The 26964-nt window shown below is 37.8% G+C and overlaps 1 protein-coding gene across 8 annotated transcripts in view; it reads right to left on the reverse strand.

The window, feature by feature from the left end:
- The window catches only part of CCDC102B (coiled-coil domain containing 102B), a 175017-nt gene that overhangs the window by 107844 nt on the left and 40209 nt on the right, over positions 1-26964 (reverse strand). For all 8 annotated transcript variants that reach the window (XM_082754658.1, XM_082754654.1, XM_082754656.1 and 5 more), the window contains one exon: positions 16723-16932. In XM_082754658.1, coding sequence (XP_082610784.1) covers positions 16723-16932 — 210 coding nt within the window. The remainder of the gene's footprint in view (positions 1-16722; positions 16933-26964) is intronic.

The raw sequence follows: 26964 nt of genomic DNA on the forward strand, positions 1-26964 counted from the left end.
AAATACCCTCTATTCCTACATCCAGATCATTTATAAAAATATTGAAAAGTACCGGCCCTAAAATGGAGCCTTGAGGGACCCCACTGGTGACCGCCCGCCAGCCTGACGCAGCTCCATTTACCATAACCCTTTGGGCCCTGCCCGTTAGCCAATTGCTCACCCATCGTATGATGTTTTTATTTAGCTGTATGGTGGACATTTTGTCCAGTAGGATCCTATGGGAAACCGTGTCAAAAGCCTTGCTGAAGTCCAAAAAAATCACATCAGCTGGTTTCCCTTGGTCCACCATACGGGTGATCTTATCATAAAAGGAAATCAGGTTAGTTAGGCAGGACCTACCCTTCACAAACCCATGCTGGCTGGGACCAATGACTGCTTTGTCCCCCAGGTGCGCCTCAATGAGTCCGAGAACCAACTTCTCCATGATTTTACCAGGCACTGACGTGAGACTGACAGGCCTGTAATTGCTAGGGTCTTCTTTCTGACCCTTCTTGAAAATTGGCACAACATTTGCCAGCTTCCAGTCTACCGGGACCTCTCCAAATTCCCAGGATCGTTGAAAAATAATTGATAGAGGTTCCGCGATGACATCCGCCAGCTCTTTCAGCACCCGGGGATGAATCCCATCCGGACCCATGGACTTGTAGGGATCCAGGTGGAGTAGCAAATCCCGCACACGTTCAGGGTCAGTTGGGAGTTTGTCATCCCCACCGTCCCGGTCCTCCAGCTCAGGGCACCCTGGGTCCCGAAGCCCATCATCGGCATTGAAGACAGAGGCAAAGAAGGCGTTAAGCGTCTCTGCTTTGCCTACGTCATCGTCTGTGAGGAGACCTTCCCTATCAAGGAGCGGCCCTATGTTTTCTTTAGTTCTCCTTTTTCCATTTACATATCTAAAAAAACCCTTTTTATTTTCTCTCACAGACACAGCCAGCTTCAACTCTAGCTGTGCTTTGGCCACTCGAACTTTCTCCCTACAAACACGAACAGCATCCCTGTATTCTTTCCATGACGCCTGGCCCTCCTTCCAGTAGCAAAACACTCTCTGTTTCCGCCTAATCTCCATTAGAACATTCCTGGTCAGCCACGCCGGCCTCCTGCCCCGCCTGCCTGACTTGCGATATTTTGGAATTGCCTTATCTTGTGCTTCTAGGAGGCATCGCTTAAAGAGTGACCAGCACTGGTGGACATCGAGGCCTTCAAGAGCAGTTTCCCAGGGGACCTTACTGACTAGTTCCCTGAGCAGCCTGAAGTCCGCTTTCCCCATATCTAGGGATGAGGTTTTGGTGGCACTTTTCCTTCTGTCACCATAAATTTTGAACTCAACCACTTCATGGTCGCTATGACCGAGGCGGCCACCAATCACCACATCTCCCACCAGACCCTCTCTGTTTTCTAGCAACAGGTCTAGGAGGGCACCTTTCCTAGTTGGCTCCGTTAGCACCTGTACCAAGAAGTTATCATCTAGGTGCTTCATGAACCTCCTGGACTTGCTCGTGTCAGCCGTGTGGCACTCCCAGTTAACGTCCGGCAAGTTGAAGTCCCCCATAAGGACAAGGGGAGTTAATCTCGAGGCCTCTCTTAGTTCTGTAAAGAATAATTTATCGGCGCTATCGTCCTGGCCAGGCGGTCTGTAATAGACTCCCACAACGACATCCCCTTTATTCGTTCGTCCCTTGATCCTTACCCAGAGGCTCTCAACTTTGCCATCGCCGACCTGAAGTTCCACACAGTCCAGCCCCTGCTTCACATACATCGCCACCCCACCACCTCGCCTACCCTGCCTGTCCCTCCTGAAGAGCCTGTAACCATCTATCGCAACACCCCAGTCACAGGACTCATCCCACCAGGTTTCGCTTATGCCGATGATGTCGTAGTTGCGGGACTGGGCCAGGACTTCTAGCTCATCTATTTTATTCCTCATACTGCGTGCGTTTGTGTAAAAGCACTTCAGGTGCGTCTCCTTACACTCAGCACCTTGTGGATCTGACCAAAGGACCCCACTGGCACACAGCCCCTCTGATTCTAGCATACCATCCCTTAGGTCTTCACCGGCTTGCCTGGTTTTAGCCCCTTCCCCCTTCGACTCTAGTTTAAAGCCCTATCTATCAGCCCTGCCAACTCCTGACCTAAGATCCTTACCCCTCTCCGAGAGAGGCGCATCCCATCCGGTGCCATCAGGCCCGGTGTAGCATAGACCTTCCCATGATCAAAGAAACCGAAATTCTGCCGGTCACACCAGTCTCGAAGCCACGAGTTTATGTGAACAGCACGCCTTTCAGCTTCGATCCCCCCTATCGGAAGGACAGAGGCAAACACCACCTGCGCCCCTGATCCTCTAAGTAGTTGCCCCAAATCCCTAAAGTCTCTTTTGATCGCCTTCGGACTTCTCGTTGCTACTTCATCGCTACCAGCCTGAAAGACCAGTAGCGGGTAGTAGTCAGTGGGCCGTACCAGGCGCTTGACTTTCTTGGCAAAGTCTCTCACCCGAGCCCCAGGGAGGCAACAGACTTCTCTGCGGGTTGGGTCCGGTCGGCATATCGGTCCCTCTGTCCCTTTCAGGAGGGAGCCCCCCGTAACAATAGCCCTTCTTTCTTTTTTGAAGGATGATGTGGCAATGCGACGTGTAGGTCGCATTGTCTTAGGCGCCCCCTCCAACTGGGACGGGTGTTTGTCTACTTTGTCATTTAGATTGTCTTGCTCTAGTCCTTCATATCGATTATTTAAGGGTAGATGAGAAGGTGAGGTGGGCAGAGAGAGGGCTTGCCTACCACCCCAAATAGGCACCTGCCTCCATTCCCCCCCTTGATCTAGGTCTCCTCCCGCTGCCTGGCTGGAGGAGTGAACCTCCGTCTTCTGCGTAACAGGAGACGCCTGTGCCGTGGCAGTCTCGTGAACCTGCCTCAGAGAGGGTAGAGCGCACCTCCACCAGTCAATTTCCCTCTCTGATTCCCTGATGCTCCTGAGCCTGTTCACCTCCTCCCGGAGCTCCGCTACCTGGCCGAGCAGTTTTTCAACCTGGGCACATCTCCCACAGGCATACCCACCACTGCTGTCAGAGACCGACAGAAGGCTGGGGCACACTCTGCAGCCCAGGACCTGGACGGATGCGTGTTTCCCCGAGCCCTCCGTCTGAGTAGCCACACTGGTGACCGTGGCTGGAGATGCCTCACGAGATGCGGAGGCCACGGTTTTCTGCCTGGTCGATACCATGGTCAGGTTCTACGCAAGCAGGTTACAAGCACCGAAGGGAGAGGCAGCTGCAAAAGAGCGACGATGAGCCCCCCGCTCGCCCTGCCCGCGCGAACTGCCGCGCAAACTGCCACGCCCTGTTTGCCCGTCCTGTTCGCCGCGCTCCTGGTCGCTCGCGCTCCCTAGGGGCAGCTTTTAACAGCCTGGGAGGGGGCGCTGCTGGCTCCGCCCTCGCCTCGTCAGCCTCCCTCGCGAGGACAGCCGGGTTCCGGCGGCTCCCCCGAGTGGCCTCGATGCCGGACAAAAAGCCCTGCCCGCCTCGGTCCCCTGCTCCGCTGCAGAACACGTCTGCCCCGGAGCCGATCGCCTCAGCAAATGCTGAGCAAAGGCACAGTGCTGGCTCATGGTCAACCCGTCATCCACCAGGACCCCCAGGTCCTTCTCCTCAGAGGTTCTCTCCAGCAGGTCATCCCCTAGCCTGTACTGATACTTCGGGTTGTTCCTTTCCAGGTGCAGGACTCTACACTTGCTCTTATTAAATCTCAATTGGTTTCTTCCTGCCCATCTCTCCAGCCGGTCCAAGTCTCGCTGAATGGCAGCACAGACTTATGGTGTGTCAGCCACTCCTCCCAGCTCTGTGTCATCGGCCTACTTGCTAAGGGCAGACACTACTCCCTCATCAAGGTTGTCGATGAAGATGTTGAACGAGACTGGACCCAGCACCGACCCCTGGGGAGCACCGCTGGTCACAGGCCTCCAGCCAGACTCTGCTCTGACGATCACCACCCTCTGAGCTCAGTCACTCAGCCAGTTCTCAACCCACCTTGCCGTCCACTCATCTATCCCACACTTTCTCAGCTTTGCTAGTAGGATGTCATGGGAGACGGTATCAAAAGCCTTGCTAAAGTCAAGGTAGATGACACCCACTGCTCTCCCCCCCATCTACCCAGCTGGTGATGCCATCATAGAAGGCAACGAGGTTGGTCGAGCACAACTTCCCCTTGGTGAATCCATGCTGACTACTCCTCATAACCTTCTTCTCTTCTAGTTGCTTGGAGATGGCATCCCGAACAAGCTGCTCCAATACCTTTCCAGGGACAGAGGTGAGACTTGTCTGTAGTTTCCCAGATCCTCCTTCCTGCCCTTCTTGAAGGCCAGAGTGACATTGGATATCCTCCAGTCTTCAGGCACCTCACACGTTCTCCAGGACCTTTCAAAGATGATAGAGAGCATTTCGGCAATCACATCTGCCAGCTCCCTTAGCACACGCGGATGCATCCCATCGGGACCCATGGATTTGTGTGCATTGAGCCCACTCAGATGCTCCCAAACCACTCCCACGTCCTCCAGTGGGGAGCCCTCCATTTCCCAGACCCTTTGTCCTATTGCCAGGGGTGAGGAGTTCCAGGGAAGTGTCCTTGAAGCAAAGACTGAAGCAAAGAAAACATTCAGTACCTCTGCCTTTTCAGCATCTCCCATGATCAGGACACCCCCCTCATTCAGCAAGGTATCCACATTGTCCCTAGTCTTCCTCTTGCTGTTTACATACTTGAAAAAACCCTTCTTATTATCTTTTATCTCTTTTGCAATCCTCATCTCTAGGTGGGCTTTAGTCTTTCTCATCACATCCCTGCGGGCCCTGACAACACATCTATACTCCTCCCAAGATGACAGGGCCTTTTTCCACATTTCATAGACCATCCTCTTCCTCTTGATCTTATCGATGAGCTCCTTGCTCATCCACGCAGGTTTCCTGCCCCCCTTCCCCGATTTCCTATTCTTCAGGATGCACCGGTCCTGAGCATGGAAGAAGTGCTGCTTAAATGTAGCCCAGTTCTCACATACACCCTTGCCTTCTAGCAACCTAGCCCATGAGATACTCCCAAGCAGGTCCAGGAAGAGGTTGAAGTTGGCTCTTCGAAAGTCCAGGGTAACATTCCCACTTTTAGCCTTACTTCCTTTGCCTAGTCCCATCTGGAACTCCACCATCTCATGGTCGCTGCATCCCAAGCTGCCCCCAACCTTCACATCCCTAACAAGGCCATCCCAGTTGGTAAGAACGAGGCCCAGGAGCACCCCCCGCCTCGTTGGCTCCTCCACCACTTGCATCAGAAAATTGTCCTCAACGCATTGTAGGAACCGTTTGGACTGCTCGTGCCTGGCCGAGTTGCTTACCCAGCAGATGTCTGGGTAATTGAAATCCCCCATGAGGACCAGCGCTTGTGATTGTGAGGCTACTAGCAGCTGCTCGTAGAAGGCCTCATCGACTTCCTCCTCCTCATCTGGAGACCTGTAGTAGACCACCAACACCACCGTGTCTCCCATACCAGCCCACCCCTTAATTCTTACCCACAAGCTCTCCACTTGTCCTTCCCCTCCCCCAGCTGGAGCTGGGTATACTCTAATTGCTCCCTCACATAAAGGGCAACCCCACCCCCTCACTTCCCCAGCCTGTCTTTCCTAAAGGGGACATAGCCTTCAATGACAGCATTCCAGTCATGAGAGCTGTCCTACCACATCTCAGTGATCGCAATGAGATTGTGGCCCTGCGACCGAACGCAGATCTCGAGCTCATCCTGTTTATTTCCCATGCTCTGTGCATTGGTGTACAGGCACTTTAGGGAAGCAGCAGGTGCAGTTACCCCTGGGGGGATGCAAGAAGAAGATACTGGCTGGGGGACTGGGAACACTACTTCTCAGACAGCCCTCAGACAATCCTATGGGAGAGCTCAGAAGTTTTTCCCTGTCTTCAACAGTGACAGTAGTGACGACTTCCCCCAGCCCTTCTCTGTCACCTTTAGCTCCCCTCCCTTCCCCCATCAAACCTAGTTTAAAGCCCTGGTAATCAGCCCACAGAGCTTGCTCCCCAACAAACTTGCGCCCCACTTGCTCAGTTGGTGTCTGTCCATAGCCCACATACGCGGCCTCTCAAAGGACGGCCCAAGATCAAAATACCCAAATCCCTGGTCTAGACACCATCCCCTCAGCCAGTCATTTACCTGTCCTGTTCTGCTCCTTCTATCTGCATCCCAGTCACCCAGCGGGAGGACAGAGGAGAACACTACCTGCACCCCCGACCCCCTCAACAACCTCCCTGGGGAAGCAAAGTCCTTTTTAATAAGGACTTTCTTCATTTTTCTAATAGCAGCTTCCCGGGATCCAACCTGAATGACTACGAGAGGATAGTAGTCCTCCGGTTTAATGAGCCGTGGCAGAGCCTTCCTAACGTCTCTGACACGTGCCCCAGGAAGACAGCACACTTCTCTGGCTAGGTTATTTGGGTGGCAGATAGGAGCCTCAGTGCCCCTCAGCAAGGAGTCCCCAATCACCAGGACTCTCTGCTCTTTTTTTTTGTGGCACAGGTTACAATGCGGTGCTCCATCCAGCCCTGATCCTTATGTTTTGCACTTCACCCAATCTTGATTCTCTTCTTGGGGTTGCTTCCTGGGTTCGGACTACTGTCCAGACCCTCAGACTCTTCTGCAACCTCCCTGAGAGCCTCAAATCTATTTCCCAGACATAGATTAGTACAATCATGTACTAATACAAAAAGTTACCACACATCTTTCCATACCATAGAAGAAACTACCATCTCTTAAATATTTTACATTTCTTGTAAAGCCCCAATCAGGCCGATGAAAGAAAAGTTTACCCTCAAACAACCATCAGTGTTTGAAACAAAGAGAAGCATCAATAGGTTTCTTCACATAATCCACTGCAGCCAGAAGGCAGATTATGTAGATATGAATACCATGCTCTTCCAGATTTTATAAACAATATCCTTTATGTAAATTGATACTATTTTAGTCCACTGGAGCCAGCGATGAAGAACTGCCAAAAGCATTCACTTACACTTAGCTGAAATATAACTTCTTGTGAAAAGGCAGTTTCTTCAATCATGGTATATGGCTTCTGTATATATGATGAAACGTAAAAGTCTAAGATAATTCAGAACTACAGACACCTTTACACCTAGTAATCGTAAAACCACAAGTGTGTGAATGTACCGTAACCAATTTCAACTTAATCAGTTCTAGGCCATTAGACTTGGCAAAAAGTATTTCCACTCAACTATATGAGAGTCTGCTACAGTCATTTCCCTTTGAAGGTCAGCAATTTGCACTGTTGACCTTCAGTAGGACATAAATGTTGGCAACCAATTAATTTATTATAATAACCAACTATCACAAAACAATACTATAAATAGATCATATTTAATCAATATAAAGACAAAAGTTTTTTTGTTTTGTTTTGTTTTTTACTTTTTTGTATTAGAACGGGCTGAACCTCTTGAACCTCTCTCTATTCTAAAATTGCTTCGCAGTCTTTTAGCCATGCTCTACTGCTGATACAATCCTTTGATAGTGAGTGAGGAATATCCCCTTCCTAACATTTGTCTGCATGGGCTCAGGGCAGAGAGCATAGATGAGGGCCTGCTCCTCAATTGCTTGCAAAGGACCAGAAAACAGTGTTTCCAGAACACCCTGCTGGAAACCCTAAGCAAAGACTTCTCTTCCTTCCCTTGGGAGCTTTTACGCTGAGGCTCTCCCAAGGGACTTGCCTGGACTCTAGTCCCAGCTGCCATGTCATATTTACAGCCCTGCCTGTGCTTGGCCAAATCAACCATTAATATTGTCTCAGACCTCACTGACTGGCTTCCTGGAGTATGAACTTGCCTAGTGATTTGGACTTTCAGCTGACCTGGTCTGTCACCACCCAATTTACTCTGCTTTCCTTCCTCAGGTGCTGAGGGATTGGTGAAAGGATGAAAGTCTCTGCCTCTTCTGATCTTGGTACTGTCCTCAGCTCCTGTCTCTCCTTTCCTTAGGAAACAGTTGGACCTCTGACATATTTGGGTAGAGGTCAACATACGTGCTTTGACACTGATACCAACATTGCAGTAGTACAACATAAGAGAACTTGAAATTCCAAATTCTTATAGCTACAATATACGTACACGACATTGGCAAAAGAAGATAATAGTCTCCATGGGTTAATCACTTGGTAAGTTTCAGACCTCTTGTAAACACTATGAGAGAAAACATAATATTTTCTAGAAAACTTTTGGAAAGATTTCTATGGCCTTGCTCAGACACAGTATATTCACAACAGTGTATTGAATACAGTATGTTCTTCTGCACTAAAGACATGAAATCTCCTTCCAGCATAGTTTCTGCTCATTTATACAACACATTTCGTAATATGATAATAAATGTCCTTTACTGACGAAAAATATGTGCTTTCCTCTGCACATGTTTTATTAAGAATGTCTTGAAAGTTTATTTTTTTTAATGTACCTGCTTTTCAACAACAATTAAACAGATTAGAAATATTAAATATTATTCACTTAACCCCAAGAATTAATTTATTCCACAATGTTTCTGCATTATGAAGGGCAGAAGTAGGGTACAACATTTGTTTTCTAGGGAACCATATTTTTTCATCATTAAGCATTAAACAAAATTCTGGTCAAGCTATCTTTTTCTTTCTTTTTTCTTTTCTTTTTTTTTTTTTTTTTTTTTTTTTTTTTAAGAAAAAGGGGGGGGGGGGAATTCTCTTCAGACAGAAAAGTAACTTTGTTCATCAACCATTATTTTAATTCCTTACAAATTCTCTGAAACTGAGGAAGACAGGTCAATATCCCTAAACTGATCAAAACAAAGCATACAGAAAGTGACTGGGTCAGACAAGAGGTGTTCAGCTCCATAAAATAATGTTTATGCAGGTGTTTTGTTTTTGTTTTTTTTTATTATTATTATTATTATTATTATTATATTTAATTATATTATAATTATTATATTATTATTATATTATATACTATTATTATATTATATAATTATTATACTATAATAATTATTAATTATATTACTAATTATATTATTATTAATAATAATGATAATTAATAATAATAATAATAATAATAATAAAATAGAAGGTAGAGATCTTATTTCAGTTTTCTCCTTTTGCACAAGACTTAATTTTTTAAACAGTTCTTAATGCCTGGTTTATTTGTGTATTTAATAATTGAATAAATATATAAATGGAAAAGCATAAAAACTAAAAACTTAGTATAATGAAAAGACAATTAACAGCTTAACCAGAATTACTCAGAGAAAGAGACTCCAACACTAATTCATTGAGCATAAAAGGCAAACGTCAGAACTAAATTAGAATAGTCTTACAGGGATGAAGACTCAATGAACATAATAACCCAAGACAGCTATCTTAAAAATAATGAGGAAAGCATAGCACAGCAGGACAAAGCACAAGATACTTTAGATATCTAGTGCTGCCTGTTTCTGCATTATATTTCTAGTAAAAAATGTCACAAATCACACCTTTTTCCAAGGAAGAAAAAAATTTTTTAAAAAAAGAGCGCCAGGACTAATTTAGACTGATTTCCATAATCAGCCCTTTCCTTTCCCCCCAGCCCCCTTTAAAAATGAATTAGTCAGCAAGCAAATCTTTATATCTGCTATGTCAAAGCAGCCACTTTACACAAACTGGATGTTAAGCTGAGATTCCAAACATGGCTAAAGTTTCTACCTAACTGAAGCTGTAACAGACAGATTTGATAGGCTGAATTTAGAATACTGAAATTTGATATATACTTTCACCTTTACCAAGTTACAGCTTAATTATGTGTCAGAAAAAAAAAAAAATAAAAAAAATCATAGACCTTCTAACACCACCAATAACATAAAGGACATATTTCTGAAATAAATAAAACAGGAGTGTGTGTAAAAAAAAAAAATAAGGAAGAACTCAGAATTTTATTTTTATCACAGATGTTCAGGAATAGTCTGAAACCACATTCTAGTCCAAGAATAGGGGAGAAAAAAAATAAAAATTAAGAGAAATATAGCATAGTTATCTGACTCAGGAAAAAAAAAATCTTTTACATGCTGGAATACCTAGTTATTGAATGAGGGAAAAAATAAGGAAGAAGTCACATGAAAAGAGGGATAAATGACAAATTTCCATGCCATCTTCCCAAAGGAAGACTGGACTTGAGCCACATGGAAAAAAAAAAAAAAAAAAAAAAAAATTATTTAGGAAGCTAGATAATAGTAACAAAAATACTAGGATATTTAAAGCAGTAAAGTGAAGTAGGGTCAACTGAAATGCACCCCAGAAAGGTCTACAAAACTAAGTGATGAAACTTAACAGAGAAAACTATAAAGAAATATAAATTAAAACACAGTTCTGATTCTCCTGGTAGAGGTGTAGGTCCAGTTTGCTACTAGCATTCAAAATTAGATTGTACAATTATAAAAGTTACTTTAAAAATAAAAAGCTGATATTTTTTGAATGAAGTATAATGTGTAACATTATGTTACACATATGTAACAGAGGAAAAAAATAGTCTAAGATTTATTAGGAAAAGAATACTAAGCCTTACAGGAAATATAATTATTCAAACATTAATATCTTTATTAATGAATTTCTGTTTTCCATTCTGTCCATCTCTCCCCCCAGTTTCAGTCTAAGAGATGGAAACGATCATTTCACCACAAATGTGATTAGAAAGAAAAGTTGTATAAAGCAACTGTATCCCAAGTGGTAATTCTGACAAAACACATTGCTTTTGAAAAATCTGCTAAGGGCGCAAATTGTGCAGCCACCGATGCTTAACCATCACAATAAGTAGTCCCGGAGGTTTGTACTGAAACAAAGATAATTCTCCATTGGATGAACAGTGCTAACAAGTATCAAAGTGTTTAACAATAGTTAAACCATAATGTTCTCTTGAGTATTTTTTCCTGATGAAGAGTTAAAAATGTGTTAACAACTCAGTCAAAGAGATCTATGACACAAAGCCAGGAATAAAACACACAGCAATTATTACAAGCCTTTACTACTCATACTTCTAGGCAAATCATAAAATTCCATCTGCGTACTGCGGTGCCTACTTGAAGCACCTCTGGCACATCACATTCTGGGCTAGACAGATTCAGACCTCTGATCACCGTTAAGGTAACAATTTGCATTCCCTTTTGTATTTGTCTGTGTTCACACTATTAAGTTAGCACAGCAAAAGTTGGTAAGCAGACTGCAGCAGCAGGTGCTGAGGGCTGCACATGTAATAGCAGACCTTCTCAAAAACTGACATTGGTCCAGCCCTGTCCACCCCCTTAGGGCTTGGAACAACTACAGTGAGTACCTGAAGCAAAACTTCCCACATAGTTTGCTACTGAAGAAATCAAGTAAAGCATGTACAAAAACACCCAACAATACACCAATACCAATTCAACAGGGGATACTAGGAGACCTGTCTTAAGGCCCCATTACTTCTTTGTACCAAAATGTTCATGTATATCTATGCAGCTGCAACATTTGTCACCTTATCTCATTCCTTTTATTATTCTCAATAAAATACTTGTTAAAAAAACTTGTTAAATTTTTATTTTACAATTGTAATTGTAAATACTTTTCTGGTTAATAATCTATAGTAAGTTTGTATGGAGCTTAGAGTAACAAGGCTGTATCTCGTTAGAAGTATTCTACATTCAAGTAAACAATGGGAAAAAATAAAAATGAATAAACTTTTAAATGATCCAAATAAGACAATAGATGTAAACATTTTTTTCATTAATCATTGTATTTATCAAAGAGTTTATAAACATATTTATCAAACTGTTTATAAACAGCCTAAAAATAATTCCTTTGTGAACATCTCATTTTGTACTAGCTTTTCCATTTGGAACAGAGACACTGAAAAAAAAAAGGGATTGGGGTTCAAACAACTCTTTTTTTTTTTTTTTCTCACAGGCTTTTCTCACAGTGTAAGAAAGCACTGGAGAGATGCTCCAAGCACTTGCAAGACAGAGAATGTTTTAATTCCCAAATATTAAAGCTAAGATTAATGATTAGATTGACCAGAGAAAAAGTCCACACCAGTGGACAGTCACAACTCTTTATGTGTTGCAAGATGTAGTACTGAAGGGTGTCTGGGACAAAATGTGGAAGAAAAAGCAAGAAATGAACAGGCAAAATTGATAAAGCCTGTTTAAAGATGTAATCACTAAGAAGCATAGCACAGGTATAAAACAAGGATTTAGGAAATGGAGAAAGTTCTAGTTGTAGCAGTAGACTTTTCCTCAGTCTATTTCCAGAGTTCTACTATTTATTTATTTATATATGTGTGTATGTGTATAATAAATAAATTAAAAAACTTACAAAGAGCATTTCTTAATGTGTTAAAATAGGATTAATAACAATAACTAATCCAATATTAAATTGAAATGATATATTTTTCCCCTGATACATAATAGAAGGATATTTATCAGGTCTTTCTGAGTTATTTTGGTGTACATTGTAAAATGTACATTGTAAAATGTTACCTGTTTTTTTTTTTTTTTTTTTTTTTTTTGATTTGTTTTGCTGTTTGCTTGTTTTCTTGTTCTGTTTTAAAGGAAATTTAAAGCCCCTGCAGAAACAGGGTGTTTAGATTTTCTTCCAGTTGTGCTCTTTCCTTTTATTTTTGCTATACTGACTATTATCATATTATTTCTAATATGAAACAGCTGCTCTATATTTGCACCAGTCACTTGTGAAACTCAAGAAAATTTAGTAAAGATGGAAGGAGGTAATACCATAGTTAAACATATATTTTTTCCTCTAGCAGATACTGTGCTGGTTAAAATATAAATTAAATAGTTTTATAAAATTGTTCATAATTTGAACTGCAATTTCCTAATGTTACTAAAAACTTATTTACTGAGGAGTAAATCTATTAAGAATTGGACAATAAGAAACACTCCTTTGACTTTTGCCAGTGGAGGGAAGGGGTGGGGAGAGTAGCAGGGGAAAGGAAGGAAGAGTCATTTAGTTGGTTAGTTTTAGATGACAGATTTGAATTTAGGATTTCAGACACTTTATGCCACAGTATTTGATTAAAAGGAAAGAATGAGTGATCCCTTGCTTGTATACTCTTCAAGTATACAAATATGAAATACATGTCATTTTACATACTTCACGTGGATTACAGCATGTGATTAATTATTCTAATAATTCATAAATTTTAAAATAGTTTTCCACTAATATTTTGACAAAGATGTACAAAGTTTGCCCAGTTTTTGAAAATGTTATTATTTTGATTTTCCAGATCTTAAAGAAGCAATGATTGAACTGTTGTTCCTTATTCAATCCTCATTCGAGTAAAAATAAACAAACAGATTTAGGAAGTGGCAATTTAGTCTCAGAACCTTTAGTGGTTTTTATGGTTAAATTTAGGAAGGATGTCATTCACATCATAACCATTTCAAAACAAAAGTTCATATCTATAAGAATTAAATTTCATTCAAGACATTATCATAAAAATGAAATATTTCCCATGTAGGATACACCCACAATATCATTCTGGTGGAAGGGCCAGGGTGGCCTGGCTGATATTCACTCATCTTGGCTTCTAGGCCCAGCCGTGCCCTGAGGTGGGGCCACTGGAGCCTATCCTTGCTTTTGAGAGGAGACCTGTAGCCCTTGTCCCCCTCCTGTTGTCACCACCTTGCCATATAAACCCAGCATGTCTTAATTTTTCAAAGAATTTGAATAAAAAATGGAGTGCTTCCTACTTCTGAAAAATCAAACCTAAAATATTGATGTTGTTGATGATTAGCTTAACATTACTTAGCAATCTTGCTAAATAATGTAAAGCTAAAATGGCTTCATAAAAGTACGTTATATGTCATCACATCTTTAAGATATATGCATTTTTTCCTAATATTATAGCTTTATTGCATTAAAGTTGGAAACTAGAGTTAATAACAAAAATTAGTCTATGAATCCCCAATCTTCACAGCTTTGCATTCTAAACTTAGATTCTGTAGTAGTCCCCTACAAAACATATTCAGTGAATCAACACATAATAAAGCAGATTTTTAGCATAACAATTAGAGAGAATGCAAAATAACACAATTATTATTTATCTAAATTAACATATAAATTTGCCTAAAAGTAATACTTACAGCTGAGATAGAAAATTTCTCTCCATAAAAAGCATGTTTTGGGTATTAATCTATACCATCAACAAGTTTTTTTTTCTTCATTTTATCCCTTCCTAGATGAACAAGTTAGATCCATTTAATATTTTTTGCCATTCTACACATCAAACAATACAGCTATTAATTTAAAGGGCATTCTCTGTTCCATCAAGTACAACCAATAAAACAATGTAGTTATGATGTCTGATCTCAATTGTTTCATCAATTTTTCTCATCTTGTATGACAGGAGTTAACCTTTTAAAAACTGCACATGGAAACATTTTCAACCAACATACTGCTAGCTAAGAATAATATTAAGGCTTCATGTTTTGAGCAAAATATGATTCATATTAACTTTTCTACTCAGAATTTCAATTTGTATACATGGCAAGAGATTGCATGCATTCTATATAGTTTAGAGGTGTCCATATTAAAAAGCAAGACATCATCAACATGAAATTCTTTACACGAGGATATCCCTCTGTCTTTCGATACCCTGTCTAATATTCTGTTATATTCCATTTATAAACTGTTATAAAAGGAAAACAAATGTTGTCATTGGTTGTTTATAACCTTTAAAAGAATGAATCAGACATTCATCACTATATGCTGTTCTAAACAACTGTAACAGATCTCCTTATTGCATATGCAGGTTTTGGAGAAGTAAGGGTATTAGGTACTTGTTTTGCTCTCGAGTTCATTCTACAACACCTATATACCTTGTATGTACTTTATATGTAAATCTGTAATCATTCATATAAAAATTGATACAAATCTCTACATAGCTGTGGTTTAAATATTGCATATGCTTCCTTTTGCTTACCTAAACACCTAACCATCACCCATGTCATACAGAAATCCTTATGCACTCTTCCAGTCCTCTGTACAGCATGTTATTTTAATTGAACTCAAGCCACCATGCCATAAAAAGAAAAAAAAGGAAACAAACCAAAAGGGGGGGGGTGGGGGAGGGGCTTTTGGATTAGAATCCAAAGTCATTCTATGTTTTTTGATGATGTTCTGTGATTCCATGATTTGCAGGAGTTATTGTGAATCACAGAGAGAAACAGCTGCAAATAAATGTTTTCCCACCCCATTCTTTGGATTATAACTACTAACAAGCTACCAGATGATGGTTTACAGCTTCATCTGCTAATAAATTATAATTTTTAATTTTCTCATTAAACCGATAGTTAATAGTTTTGAAGACAATCTTATCCTAAAATCACCAGCTATGAAAAAGCAAACACTACAGGAACATTCACTTTTATAATAGGAAAAGAGAGATGCTTGAGCTTCATATCCACCTTTTGACTTTGATGAAAGGATGTAAAATATTCTCACAGCAATTATACTAACAGATAAACCTGATCACAGATGTCTAATATTCTATACAAGTAACATTAAAAAAAATAATAATAAAATAATAAATCTAGATAACTAAAAGATATTTTAAATACAGTAAAATATCAAGGCAGAGATATCAATCTTTCTGTCCACATCTCTAACCTCACATTACTTGCATTACAAAGAAATCATGAAAATCCTCATATCACATAACATGATAAATACCAGTAATGGAAAATCAAAGACAGGTGTTCATTGTATAAGAAGATACTCTATAAAGGTAAACTATATGTGTGAAATACAATTTGCTGTTCCTGAGACACCACAGAAATACAGGAAAATCATTACATTTATAAGCAGACCTCAGGTATAGAATAGTCTCTCTCCTAATCTTTCCCAAGAAAAATTGCCTAGTGTAACAATACCTCAAATCTAGTCCTAGTTCCTCTGGTTGGTATTGTCATTTCATGTGCTTCATTTCAGTGTTGTAAATTAAACAATTTCTTATTTAAGCAAATAAAAATGCTTCTCATTGCCCAATTTGCAACATTAAGTATGTACATTTAATGTGGTTTTTGTTAGTTTTTTGCTTTCAGAGTCTCAATGAAAGTGGAAGTCTTCCAGATCACTACTTAATGTATTGGCATAGAAAAACATAAAATAGAAGAAATACACAGAGACAAGGGTCTCTGAATAATTTATCACACCATTATTTATGCTATTGCATAAATAGCTACACAATAATGTTTTAAAAGTGAACAGATTTTAGAAGAATAAAAAATAAGAAATATTGTTCTTCATTCAGTTTTCTCTTTTCTGAAGGGAGATTACATATTCAGAAAGACAGATAAATGATTTGTCTCACATTTTGTTTGCTTCGACCTTTATCAGGACTCTGTAGCTACCAAAGATTAATTAATCTCTTCAAATCCTCCTGGTCGTAACTTTTGCTCCATAGTCTTCTTTTCAGACTTACAATTTTCCATGGTTCTTTTTAAAAATGAAAAAATCTTTCAGTTTCTGTACCCTGCAGAAATTCAAAGTCACTGAGCACTAATTGTGCATATCTGATATGCACAAATACAGATCTTCTGTCTTTTACAGCTCTTGTTTTAGGGACAACTTTTTTTTTTTTTCCATTATGAAATAATGAAATGAGTAGCTTCATGCTCCTCAAGTAATCAAACTAAGAAATGCACATACCTTATTTTTAACCAGCAGCTTGCTTTGTGTATTTTGATGATCACAGCTCAATTTAATCGGTGTTGCTTTATTTTTCATCTCCAGAAGTCTCTGAATTTCTTTCACCTGCAACTTCAATGTTCTGCTTTCTTCTTCCAAATTTTGCTTTTCTCCTTCAAGTCTCTCTCTCTTTCCCCATTCAGAGGTATTCTCAAGCTTCAACCTTTCTACCTGGGAAGAATTTATGGAGGGAGCAAGAGAACAAACAAAAAAGAAAAGGGAAGAAGAATAATACAATAAAATCTGTTTTTTATTATAAGAAGAAGCTCACAGCCTCACCTCAAGTAAGGTGGGCATCTTAAAAATCAGACCAAGATGTACTTTTCCATGGCATGTAAAATCAAGAACTTGAACAACAAGTTTTCATAAATTGTATTTCCAGAAAAGTAAAGCATAAGATAGATAACATTTTAAAATGGTAACTAGCAACCAAAATCTTATTTCTTTCCATTCTATTTATGGAACAACATTATTTAAAAAAAAAATCTTTTAAAATACACTGAGATTGATTTTGGTCTGACAGTGTCAAAATTCACTTCCTATTTCCCTAAAGATGAAATATAATCACCTTCTCACATATTGTCTGCTTTTACTTTAGAATTACTACAATGAATTTTCATTATACTGAAGTTATAAATTGTCTTCATCAGTAGATACTACTAATAACCAAAGGAAATATTTCACACTACTCTACTTCTTAACATTGCAATTAATAACCTTAACATAATTATCTTTTATAATCACTAGTGCTACCTTAATTTAGGATAAACAAGTTTTCTTAATTCATTAATCTAATCCACAAACAGGAGGAATTAAAAGTAGCAACAAAAAGCCACATTACTAATCATAGGATGTAATTATCTCACAGCTGATTTTATTTACTCTTCAGAGACAAGGAGATAGTGCTTATGTCAAGAATGTAATAAATGCTTCTCAGATTTAAAAATAAAAAACAAAGGTAAAACAATTTGACCTTTATAGCACAAAACTGGTACTAACATATTTATTGGAAGATTATGATTGCAAGCACTTACTACTAATAAGTTATTATCAACAGATACTTATCAAAAGATTAAAACAGATTAAAATAGATTAAAAATGTGCAAATGAAAGATTCTGGTTCTTTCAATGGACAAAACCAACCATCCAACCAACCAAAAAAAAAAAAAAAAAAAAAAAAGAAAAAAAAAAGAAAGATTAAAACTGCTCATGTACAAAAGTAAAAAGATTAGGATCTTTACAATTTTTAGTTCCATGAAGGAATCAACTATATGATAAAAGTATGGAGACTGACAACAGTGGAAGACACGTTATTCTAAGCAAGGAAGGCTTTAGAAAGAAATAGAGAGGTATATTGTTTTGTTTTATTTTCAGATATTGCTTACTTTTATTCTAAAATAAATTTATGGCAGATAATGAAAAGCTGCTGAATGTAAAACAAAGATAATGAGACATTACATCAGAGAACCCAAATTCAGACCCTGTTAATTTTAACAATGTGATTATCTTGCTAAATCAACTAATAAACTTTTATCTTCCCACCTTATTTCTATAAAACTTTCAGTTCTTTAAGGTCCTAGTTCTTCACATGTCTCATGGACCAGAAGTGTTCTCAGAAATGAAACTGAGCAAAGTGGTTGTATTATCAAGGCATAATACATGTGTATATGTACATATATATATGTACGTATATATATATATATTTAACCAGCTCCTCACAACTGAATTTAACTACTCTCAGAATTAGGCTTACCTGTTTTGACACAAAGCGTAACATCTTTTTAAGGATTTAAAAGCATTTAAAATTTAAGGATTTAAAAGCATTTAAAAGGAGATCCAGCCCTGCAACTAAACTCATAGGAAGAGTGGTGCTGCTGTATTAAAAGGTCTTCAGATAACCACAAAAGCCAACTCAAACTGTTTAAATGACAGGGTCATTTAAACCTTTGCTACCTTTGCTTCTTTCACAGAGAGTTCAACACACTGAGGCTGAGGAGCCTTTGTTCAAAAGAATGCTACGTGACACTATCAAGTCACATTGCTTGCACACTGAGAAGCCTGCTTTAGTCTTCCTGGTCTGACTATTTTATGTCATGGTCTTGACTGTAAATAAGTTGCACATACAGCAATATATGTAGATAATAAAACATAATTTTTACATATATGTAAAGAGGCATACATATGTATACATATGTATACATATAGATAGGCACATGATGGACACTAAATGTTAGTGTCCTGTTCCAAGGACACTATACAATGTAGTAATAGATTTTAACAGAACACAGATAGGGATCAGAAGTGGGTGTGGTTTTGTTTGTTTATTGTTGTTGCTGTTTGAGAACACATCAATTATGATGGAAAACAGTGAATGTAAAAAAAAATGTAAAAATGGAAAAACTGAGAAAAGTTATTCAATTTTATATTTAAATATTTTTTTATCCCTTAACTTGGCCAGCTATAGTGAGTCAGCTGCTCCTATTTTCCTCAGTCAAATCTTTAAGCGTACCATATCTTTAAGCGTAAATAGCTTATATATGTGGAAAAAAAATCACAAAAGAAATTGAATCACATTTCCTCTCAAAAGTAAAATAGCTTTCTAACTGAACTGTAGCCAGATAAGAGTGAAAGGATAAGTATATTCCAACCTGTTGTCTAGTTGAAGATACTTGGTAAAGTTCTTCCTAAGTAAAATCAAATATTAACAATGAGTCACAAAAATTAATCCATTTTAAGTCATTTCATTGTATTATTCATGCCATTTGAATTTTCTTAAATACTGAGCAAAGCCTCCAGGAAAGAAAATGTCAAGAAAAGATGAAACAATATGCATGAAAATATATATTCATTTAGAAGAATGGATCAAAATGAAAGTGAACAAACATATCAATCATTCATGCAATTTTCTAGGATTCTCAAGAAAATATTTAAATTATCAAAGGACAAATGATCCTTTGAAATATATGTATTGTATTAAATATATATATATACATATAATCAAAGTACAAATAAATATTTTTGTCTGTCTAGTGAAGACAAAAATCATATTCAATGGAAAATAGAAAGTGTTAGTATTTACTAACAACAATCATATTCTTTTCCAAATATTTCTCTAGATAGTGTTTTAAATATGATAAACTATATTTCCCCAGAGACTGAGCAAAGTAAGAAAAAAGAAAAACCAAAGTGTTTTTTTCTCCACGAGCATCATTACTGATAACGAAGACCAGCAGTGCTGATGATTCAGAACATTTCCATGTAAACATCAGAACCCAGCCATGATATTCTCAGTTTGAAAGTGAGATCCATACTACCTAAATCTTTCTGTCATTTAGGTATGAACACTTTATTAGCAAAAGGAATAAATGGGAAAACAGAGACAAAAGAACTCAGAAATTATAAGAATATACTCACTAGCAAATTCATTAGAGCCATATCCAAATTCTAAGCCCATTCACATAAATACAGAGACTAGGTATCAACTAAAAAAGTAACTTCTCAGAGGTAAAAATTGAATGGATTATGTTTAGAGTTATTTTATTCTGCCAACAAAAATATTATTCCTCAGGCTGTTCCTTTTATAATGGATTACATGTTCCTCTTACAAAAATAAATAAATAAATAAATAAATAAATAAATAAATAAATAAATAAATAAATAAACCATGTACCCACTGTTAAAACTTTGGTAAGTATTAACACGTTGATATGCTGTTGAAGGTACTCTTTGGAGACAGCTCAAAACAGTTCTTAAAATTGAAATGGGCTTTTGATCTAAGATTATGTACAGTAGCAAGAAAGGAAGAAATATATTTCTTTTACTCTCTGCATCATATTGGCAGACTAACTGGGAACAAATTTTAATTTTTCAAACCATATACTACTATACAGTAATCATCTTTACATTATGGACTTCTCCATGTATAAAAATACTTTACACAGCTACTAAACTACTAACTTTGCTGTTGTAATTTTTCTTGTTTGTTTGTTTTTCCTGTCTGGGTAGAGAATGATACAGAGTGAAATGCTTACATATTTTACATTTATGCTACCTCACAGTCTTCAAAATATAAAACTAAATCCTCTAGAATGTGATAAGCATCTGTACTAATATTAAACATGGAATAGGGATTGACCTTTCCTCTTTTTTATTTATATTTTTATTTATATTTATATTTTTATTTTTATTTTTTCCCCTCATGGTCTTCCCACTAGTGACAGGAGTCTAAGATGTTAACTGCAATGCTCAAAACTGTGCTAGATTCTCATGATGTCTTTAAACTTTATTCACTGAATTTATGTACAGTAACTAGAAAAAAAAGAATCATGTAGTTCTATTTACCAACAAATCATTTCTCCCTCAAATTGCTCAGATTTATAGTTGTTCAAACACTGTTCAGTGATTCACAAAATCTGTATCTTTCTGAATAAATATACAATCATAATGTCTTACAAATATCCATGATAGATTCGGTATACCAGAACCCCATAAGTTTTTACAAAACATTTGCCAAAACACACAACTACAGATTCTAAGCCTCAAAGCTCGCCTTTTCACAGTGATGATGCTAATCAATAGCAATTCATTTTTGGCTGACTTCACATAGAGTGAAATCACAAAGCTATCCAAGGTTGAATTTCAGTCAAGCAATTAAGTACAAGATGACTATCAAGCCAAGAGGTGATGTGAAAGATAAATTTACTTATCTGTGTCTGTAAAATTTAATTCAGTGCACCCAGGATGGCTACAAGCTCAATTTTTAATACAATGGCTACAATGACAATTTTTAATATTTATTATACCAGATACTCAAGGATCTCTAGAATATTCACAAAATGATTTTGCATATGTTAGTACATTTAATAGACAAGTTTGGTATCACTGATTTCAGTATAAATCACTGCTCATCAGAGTACTAGAACTCATATGTTCTGAGATACTGTATTGGCTAATTTTCAGAATGTTAATAGTTCTTACTGGTTTGTTGTTCATTAGAGTTTTTCCAAACAATATCTTATGCTTATTAAACATGACATTTTTCATATAATGTTCTCAAGGTATTTGTTCTTCCATTCATCTTAAGTAAAGAAAGCAGGGGAGGGGGGTGGGTGAGGTGCCAGATTCCAACTTTCAGATAAAAAGATCAACTTCCTCTTGAGTGCCCAGTGCTCTGACAGGGTATGGGCTGCAGCGTGGAGATCTACTCCACCCATGGGCTGCAGGGGGACAGCCTGCTCCACCAGGGGCCACAGGGGAACTTCTGCTGTGGGGCCTGGAGCACATCCTGTCCTCCTGCACTGACCATGGTGTCTACAGGGCTGGTTCTTTCCCATTTTCTCACTCCTCTCTCCCAGCTGGTGTTGTGCAGCAGTTTTTTTTCCCTTCCTTGTATTTGCTCTCCCAGAGGCTGAACCAGTGTTGCTCACTGTCTCAGAAGGCCACCATATTTGTGGAAGATTTGGGGAAGAGCATCTCTGGTCACAGGCTTGCCAAGCTGGTAAAGAGGGCTTTAAACTAGAGTTGCTGAGGGATGGGAACCTCCATCCTGGAGGAAAAGGGGCCTTTTTTTCCCTCAGTCTTCACTGACAAGAGAATATATGTACTTGATATATGTGGCTCTAGCCACAGGGGAAAAAAGAAAAAAAAAGAAAAAAGAGTCAGGGAACTAAAGGCCAATCAGTCTCACCTCTGTGCATGGCAAGATCATGGAGCAGATCCTTCTGGAAACTATGCAAAGGCAAACACTAAAAAAGGACAAATTAGTAACAGCCAACACGGCTTCACTAAGGGCAAATGATGCCTGACAAATATGGTGGCCTTCTGTGACAGGGTTACAGTACTGGTGGATGGGGAAAAGCAGACATCATCTACCTGGACTTGTGCAAAGCATTTGACACTGTCCCATGTGATATCCTTGTCTCTAAATGGAAAAGACGTGGATTTGACATATGGACAGTTGGTGGGTAAGAAATTGACTGGATGGTGTCACACAAAAAGTTGCGGTCAATGGCTCAATGTCCAAATGGAGATTAGTGACAAGTGGTGTTCCTCATGAGTTGGTATTGGGACCAGTAATGTTTAACATCTTTGTTGGTGACATGGATAGCGGGATTGGGTGCACCCTCAGAAAGTTTGTGGATGACACCAAGCTGTGTGGTGCAGTCAACATGCTAGAAGGAAGGGATGCAATCCAGAGGGAACTGGACAGGCTTGAGAGGTGGGTCCCTTCAAAGCCAAACCATTCTATTAATCTACGATCCAGAGCTGAGCTCCAGCCCTGGTTCAGAATGGACTTGGCTTCCCACACCTTCCCCATCACTGTGGACTTGTCTAATAATCTGGACCTGAACCTGCTCTGCTGACCTGGCTTAAGTACTGTAGAACTGGGCCCCAGACAGCACTACATCAGCCTACCAGCTCTCCTTCACTTGGAAAGCAGTCTGCCTGTCTGCTCCCTGACAACATCGCAAACATACGTGTCTCTCTCATAACAAAAGAGCAAAGGAACAGTGTATGTTGGAGTCAGCAAACACTAACCTCTGGATAAAGTCTTTACTGACTTAAGAGAGAAAAATAGGAAAAAAAAAAATATGAGTGAGTTTAGATTGGTCTTCGAGGTTTTGTTAAAAATGTTTTGTTTTGTTTTGTTTTGTTTTGTTTTTTAATATTCTGAAATAATCCTGAATACAATCTTCCCCAAAGTGCTGATTTTATAGAAGCAAAGGGCAGTGTGAAATCATTTACTCAAATTTGCTTTTTAAAAACCTGTGTATTTATGTATTTGCATTTAAAACAAAGACAGGAGAGATTCACATAAATTTAATTTAGATTGTAGATTATTAAACTTGGGAAAAGATATGAAAGTGTTTCTAGAGACCTATGATTTCCAGCTTTCAACAGGACAATGTAATTTTGATTTTATCTTTTATAGACCAACAGTGTTATCAGAAACAGGAAAAAAAAAAAAAATAATAATAATAATAAAACAGTTCAACCAGAAATTCTCTTTTTCACTTTTTAACAACAGTATTCTCTCTTGAATATTCTCCAAACATCTTAAAAACAAACAAACAAACAAACAAAAAACAGTTGCACAGATGCTCTAGAAGATAATTCACATATGCAAGGCCTTTTTCCAACTGAATTGGCTAATAACAGAACGTTTTCATTTATTTATTTATTTATAGTCTGAGCCTTGCTCAACGACACAGAAACATTAAATTCTAATACATCTGCTTTCATACTAATAATTTATAAGTAAGACAAATAAGACTTATAAACTCATGACCCAAAGAGGTAAGAATTCCCTTTTAATAAAAAGAAACCTCTGGCAACCTCAGTCAGATACTTGTAAACCACCTGTTTCATCTTACACAGACCAGAAATTAACATTTAAAATCAATGTTTTTTGTGCTTTACACAAAAAGCCCTGTACAGGGCTTATTCAGGTTTTAAAGTGAGAAGAATTAGTACACATTTTCAAGATTCTTGATTTCACCACTACTTTGTGCACGGAAGTCATTTCCAGTTACCTCCACGAAAAGTTATTCTGCAAACTTAAAGCAAAAGATTGAACTGAAAGCTGTGAGCCACAGATTGATTAGGAATTAGAGATCACAGTACTCTCCTAAATAAATAAAATAAAAATAAAAAACTATTGAAATAACAATAAAGTATACTGAATAAATTAGTGAATTTGTCTCTTACAGACATTTTCTTCAGAGATACTCAGTGTGCGATGTTTTTTTAATTGCAGTTTTTTAATGATTGTTTACAGTATATGTGACTGTTTCTACAATTCTTTTTAGGAAACTAAAAAAAAAGTGATCAAATACTACTGGAATCCATAACACCCCTTTCACAGAAAATGGAAGACAAATGTTAGTTACATTTTTATTTGACAATTACCTCAATATTCAATATAGAAAAAAAAATAGTCTGCTTTATTTCTGATTGTGAGCAAGTCTTCCAAGAACAGCATTTAGGCCATCAGAAACTATAATGATAAATGATAAATGTTATTGTGTCTGGCAATATTTTAGGACACCAAGACCTGCAACAAATTTAACTTTTTAATGAATGTTTATATTCATAACAATACACATATCTGAGCCCCAGCATGTTTAGTAATCAAATATTTCTTCCTTCTGGTGCTACTCAAATATTTAAGTCTGCTGCAAGCTGGTATTGTTGTACTATGTTGACATTAGAGAAAAGTTGCTGATTTATTAGCCTTTTTTTTTTTTTTTTTTTTTTTTTCTCCATCTGATCATAGAGAAAATGCTTTGTGTGTATGGCTAATTTACCAAAAGAGTAAATCATGGAAAAAAATAAACAGAGAGGTATGAATAAGTTCAAGAAAAGGAAAATACTTGGAATGAGGTGAGGGAAATTATCCTTTACCTCACATATCCTTCTTTCCATGTTGATTCTGGCACTGTTTTTATTGGTTTATTTTAAGTACAAGTTGTTATGGACTATGAATTATGTTAAAATAAATAAACATGAATATCTTTATTGAAAAGACTAGGAACTGTGTCCATTTTACATAATCCTTCATGCTGCTTAATAATGCTTCATAATGCTTCATGCATGCAGTTTGCAGTAACATACATTAACATACTGAACATAAAATCCTGATTATTCAGATGATGTTTACTGTGTTAATCTCTCAAATATCATCTGAGTGGATCATAGCATACCTGATGGAGTCCCATTTAAACCAATAGATTCACATGAAGAATTGCATAAAACCATCCTGCTTAATTTAGGGGAATCTATTATGGACTCAAGGAAAAAAAAAATATTTGTTTTGTTTTGTTTTGTTTTTTTGTTTTTGTTTTTTCTTCAATGAGTATCAGAGAGAATTATCTATAATGACTGCCAAAATTCTACTTCCAGAAATTACCTGAAAATAATGAAAAAACTTCAGAGTAACTACTTTTACCTCCCTAAAAGGTAATTAACTACTTTTACCTCCCTTACCTTGGGATTGGTACACCAACACCAATCATGCACTCATTTTTACTGTAAAATTATGAAGTGCCATTATTCTTATTTTAAACACAAGAGAAATATTTATATTTTTGGGGTGGAAAAAAAATAGGGAAGATGACCAGGTAAACACTGAAAGCTCCTTGCTGTATGACAGCATTCTTCACTGTAATCACAATTCGTAAAAAGATTGAAACCAGTGAAATATACAAACTGTCATTGTCTAACAAGTTGTACAATACTGCAGCTACCAGTTTCACATTTTCATATACAAATAACGAGTTATTGAAAAAAAAAATCTAGGAAACCAGGAACTAGAAAGGACTTTTATATGACGCATATGCAAACATGTGATTTAAATATTTTCTAGTCATAAACTATAAGGACAATTCTGTCAAGTACACTTTCTTTTGGGCTTACAAAAAAAAAAAAAAAAAAAAAAACTTGAAAGTTTGGATTACTTTTTTCTGTGTGTATACAAGATTTTATTTTATTTTTTTTCTGATACATTTTGTGCTTTTTTAGCTGTCTCTTCTCCCATAAAATGTCTATTTTCATATTTACACAATTATATGATTCCCACTCAGGCCACTATTATCTCAAATTACCTCTGGTTTTGTGTACCATTATGTAAATAATAAAAAATAATATTATGTAACCCCACTGGCCCACAAGATAAATTTTGGTTTTGACAGAAAAAAATAGTAAATATTCCTGGTAAACTATGACGTAATTGATGATCAGATTTAGAATTTAAAACTGAAGAGAAGTATCTGGGTTCCTTCTGAAGTCTATATACATCAGATTAAATTAAAATTCAAAAATCTACCTAAAAGGCTTGCTACACATATATTTTATTTTGCATCTACATGCAATAAGCTCAGAAAAAAAGTCTACTACAAAACACCTACAATCTCTTTAAGAGACCCATGAAGGGGAAATGTTATGTCAGTGTGTAGAGCAGAAAGACCATAAGGTCTCTTCTCCAGGTTGAAAAAGCCAAAATCTCTCAGACTGTCTTCATAAGACAGGTGCTCCAAACCTCCAATCATCTTTGTAGCATTCCTCTGGACTTGCACCAACAGGTCTATGTCCTTACAATAGGGGTTCCAGAGCTGAATGCAGTACTCCAGGTGGTCTCACAAGAGCAGAGTAAAGGGGAAGAATCACTTCCCTTGACTTTCTTTCCATAATTATTTTGGTATGGGC

Source organism: Aythya marila (genome assembly GCF_965140915.1).
Source record: "Aythya marila genome assembly, chromosome: 2".
NCBI lineage: Eukaryota > Metazoa > Chordata > Aves > Anseriformes > Anatidae > Aythya > Aythya marila.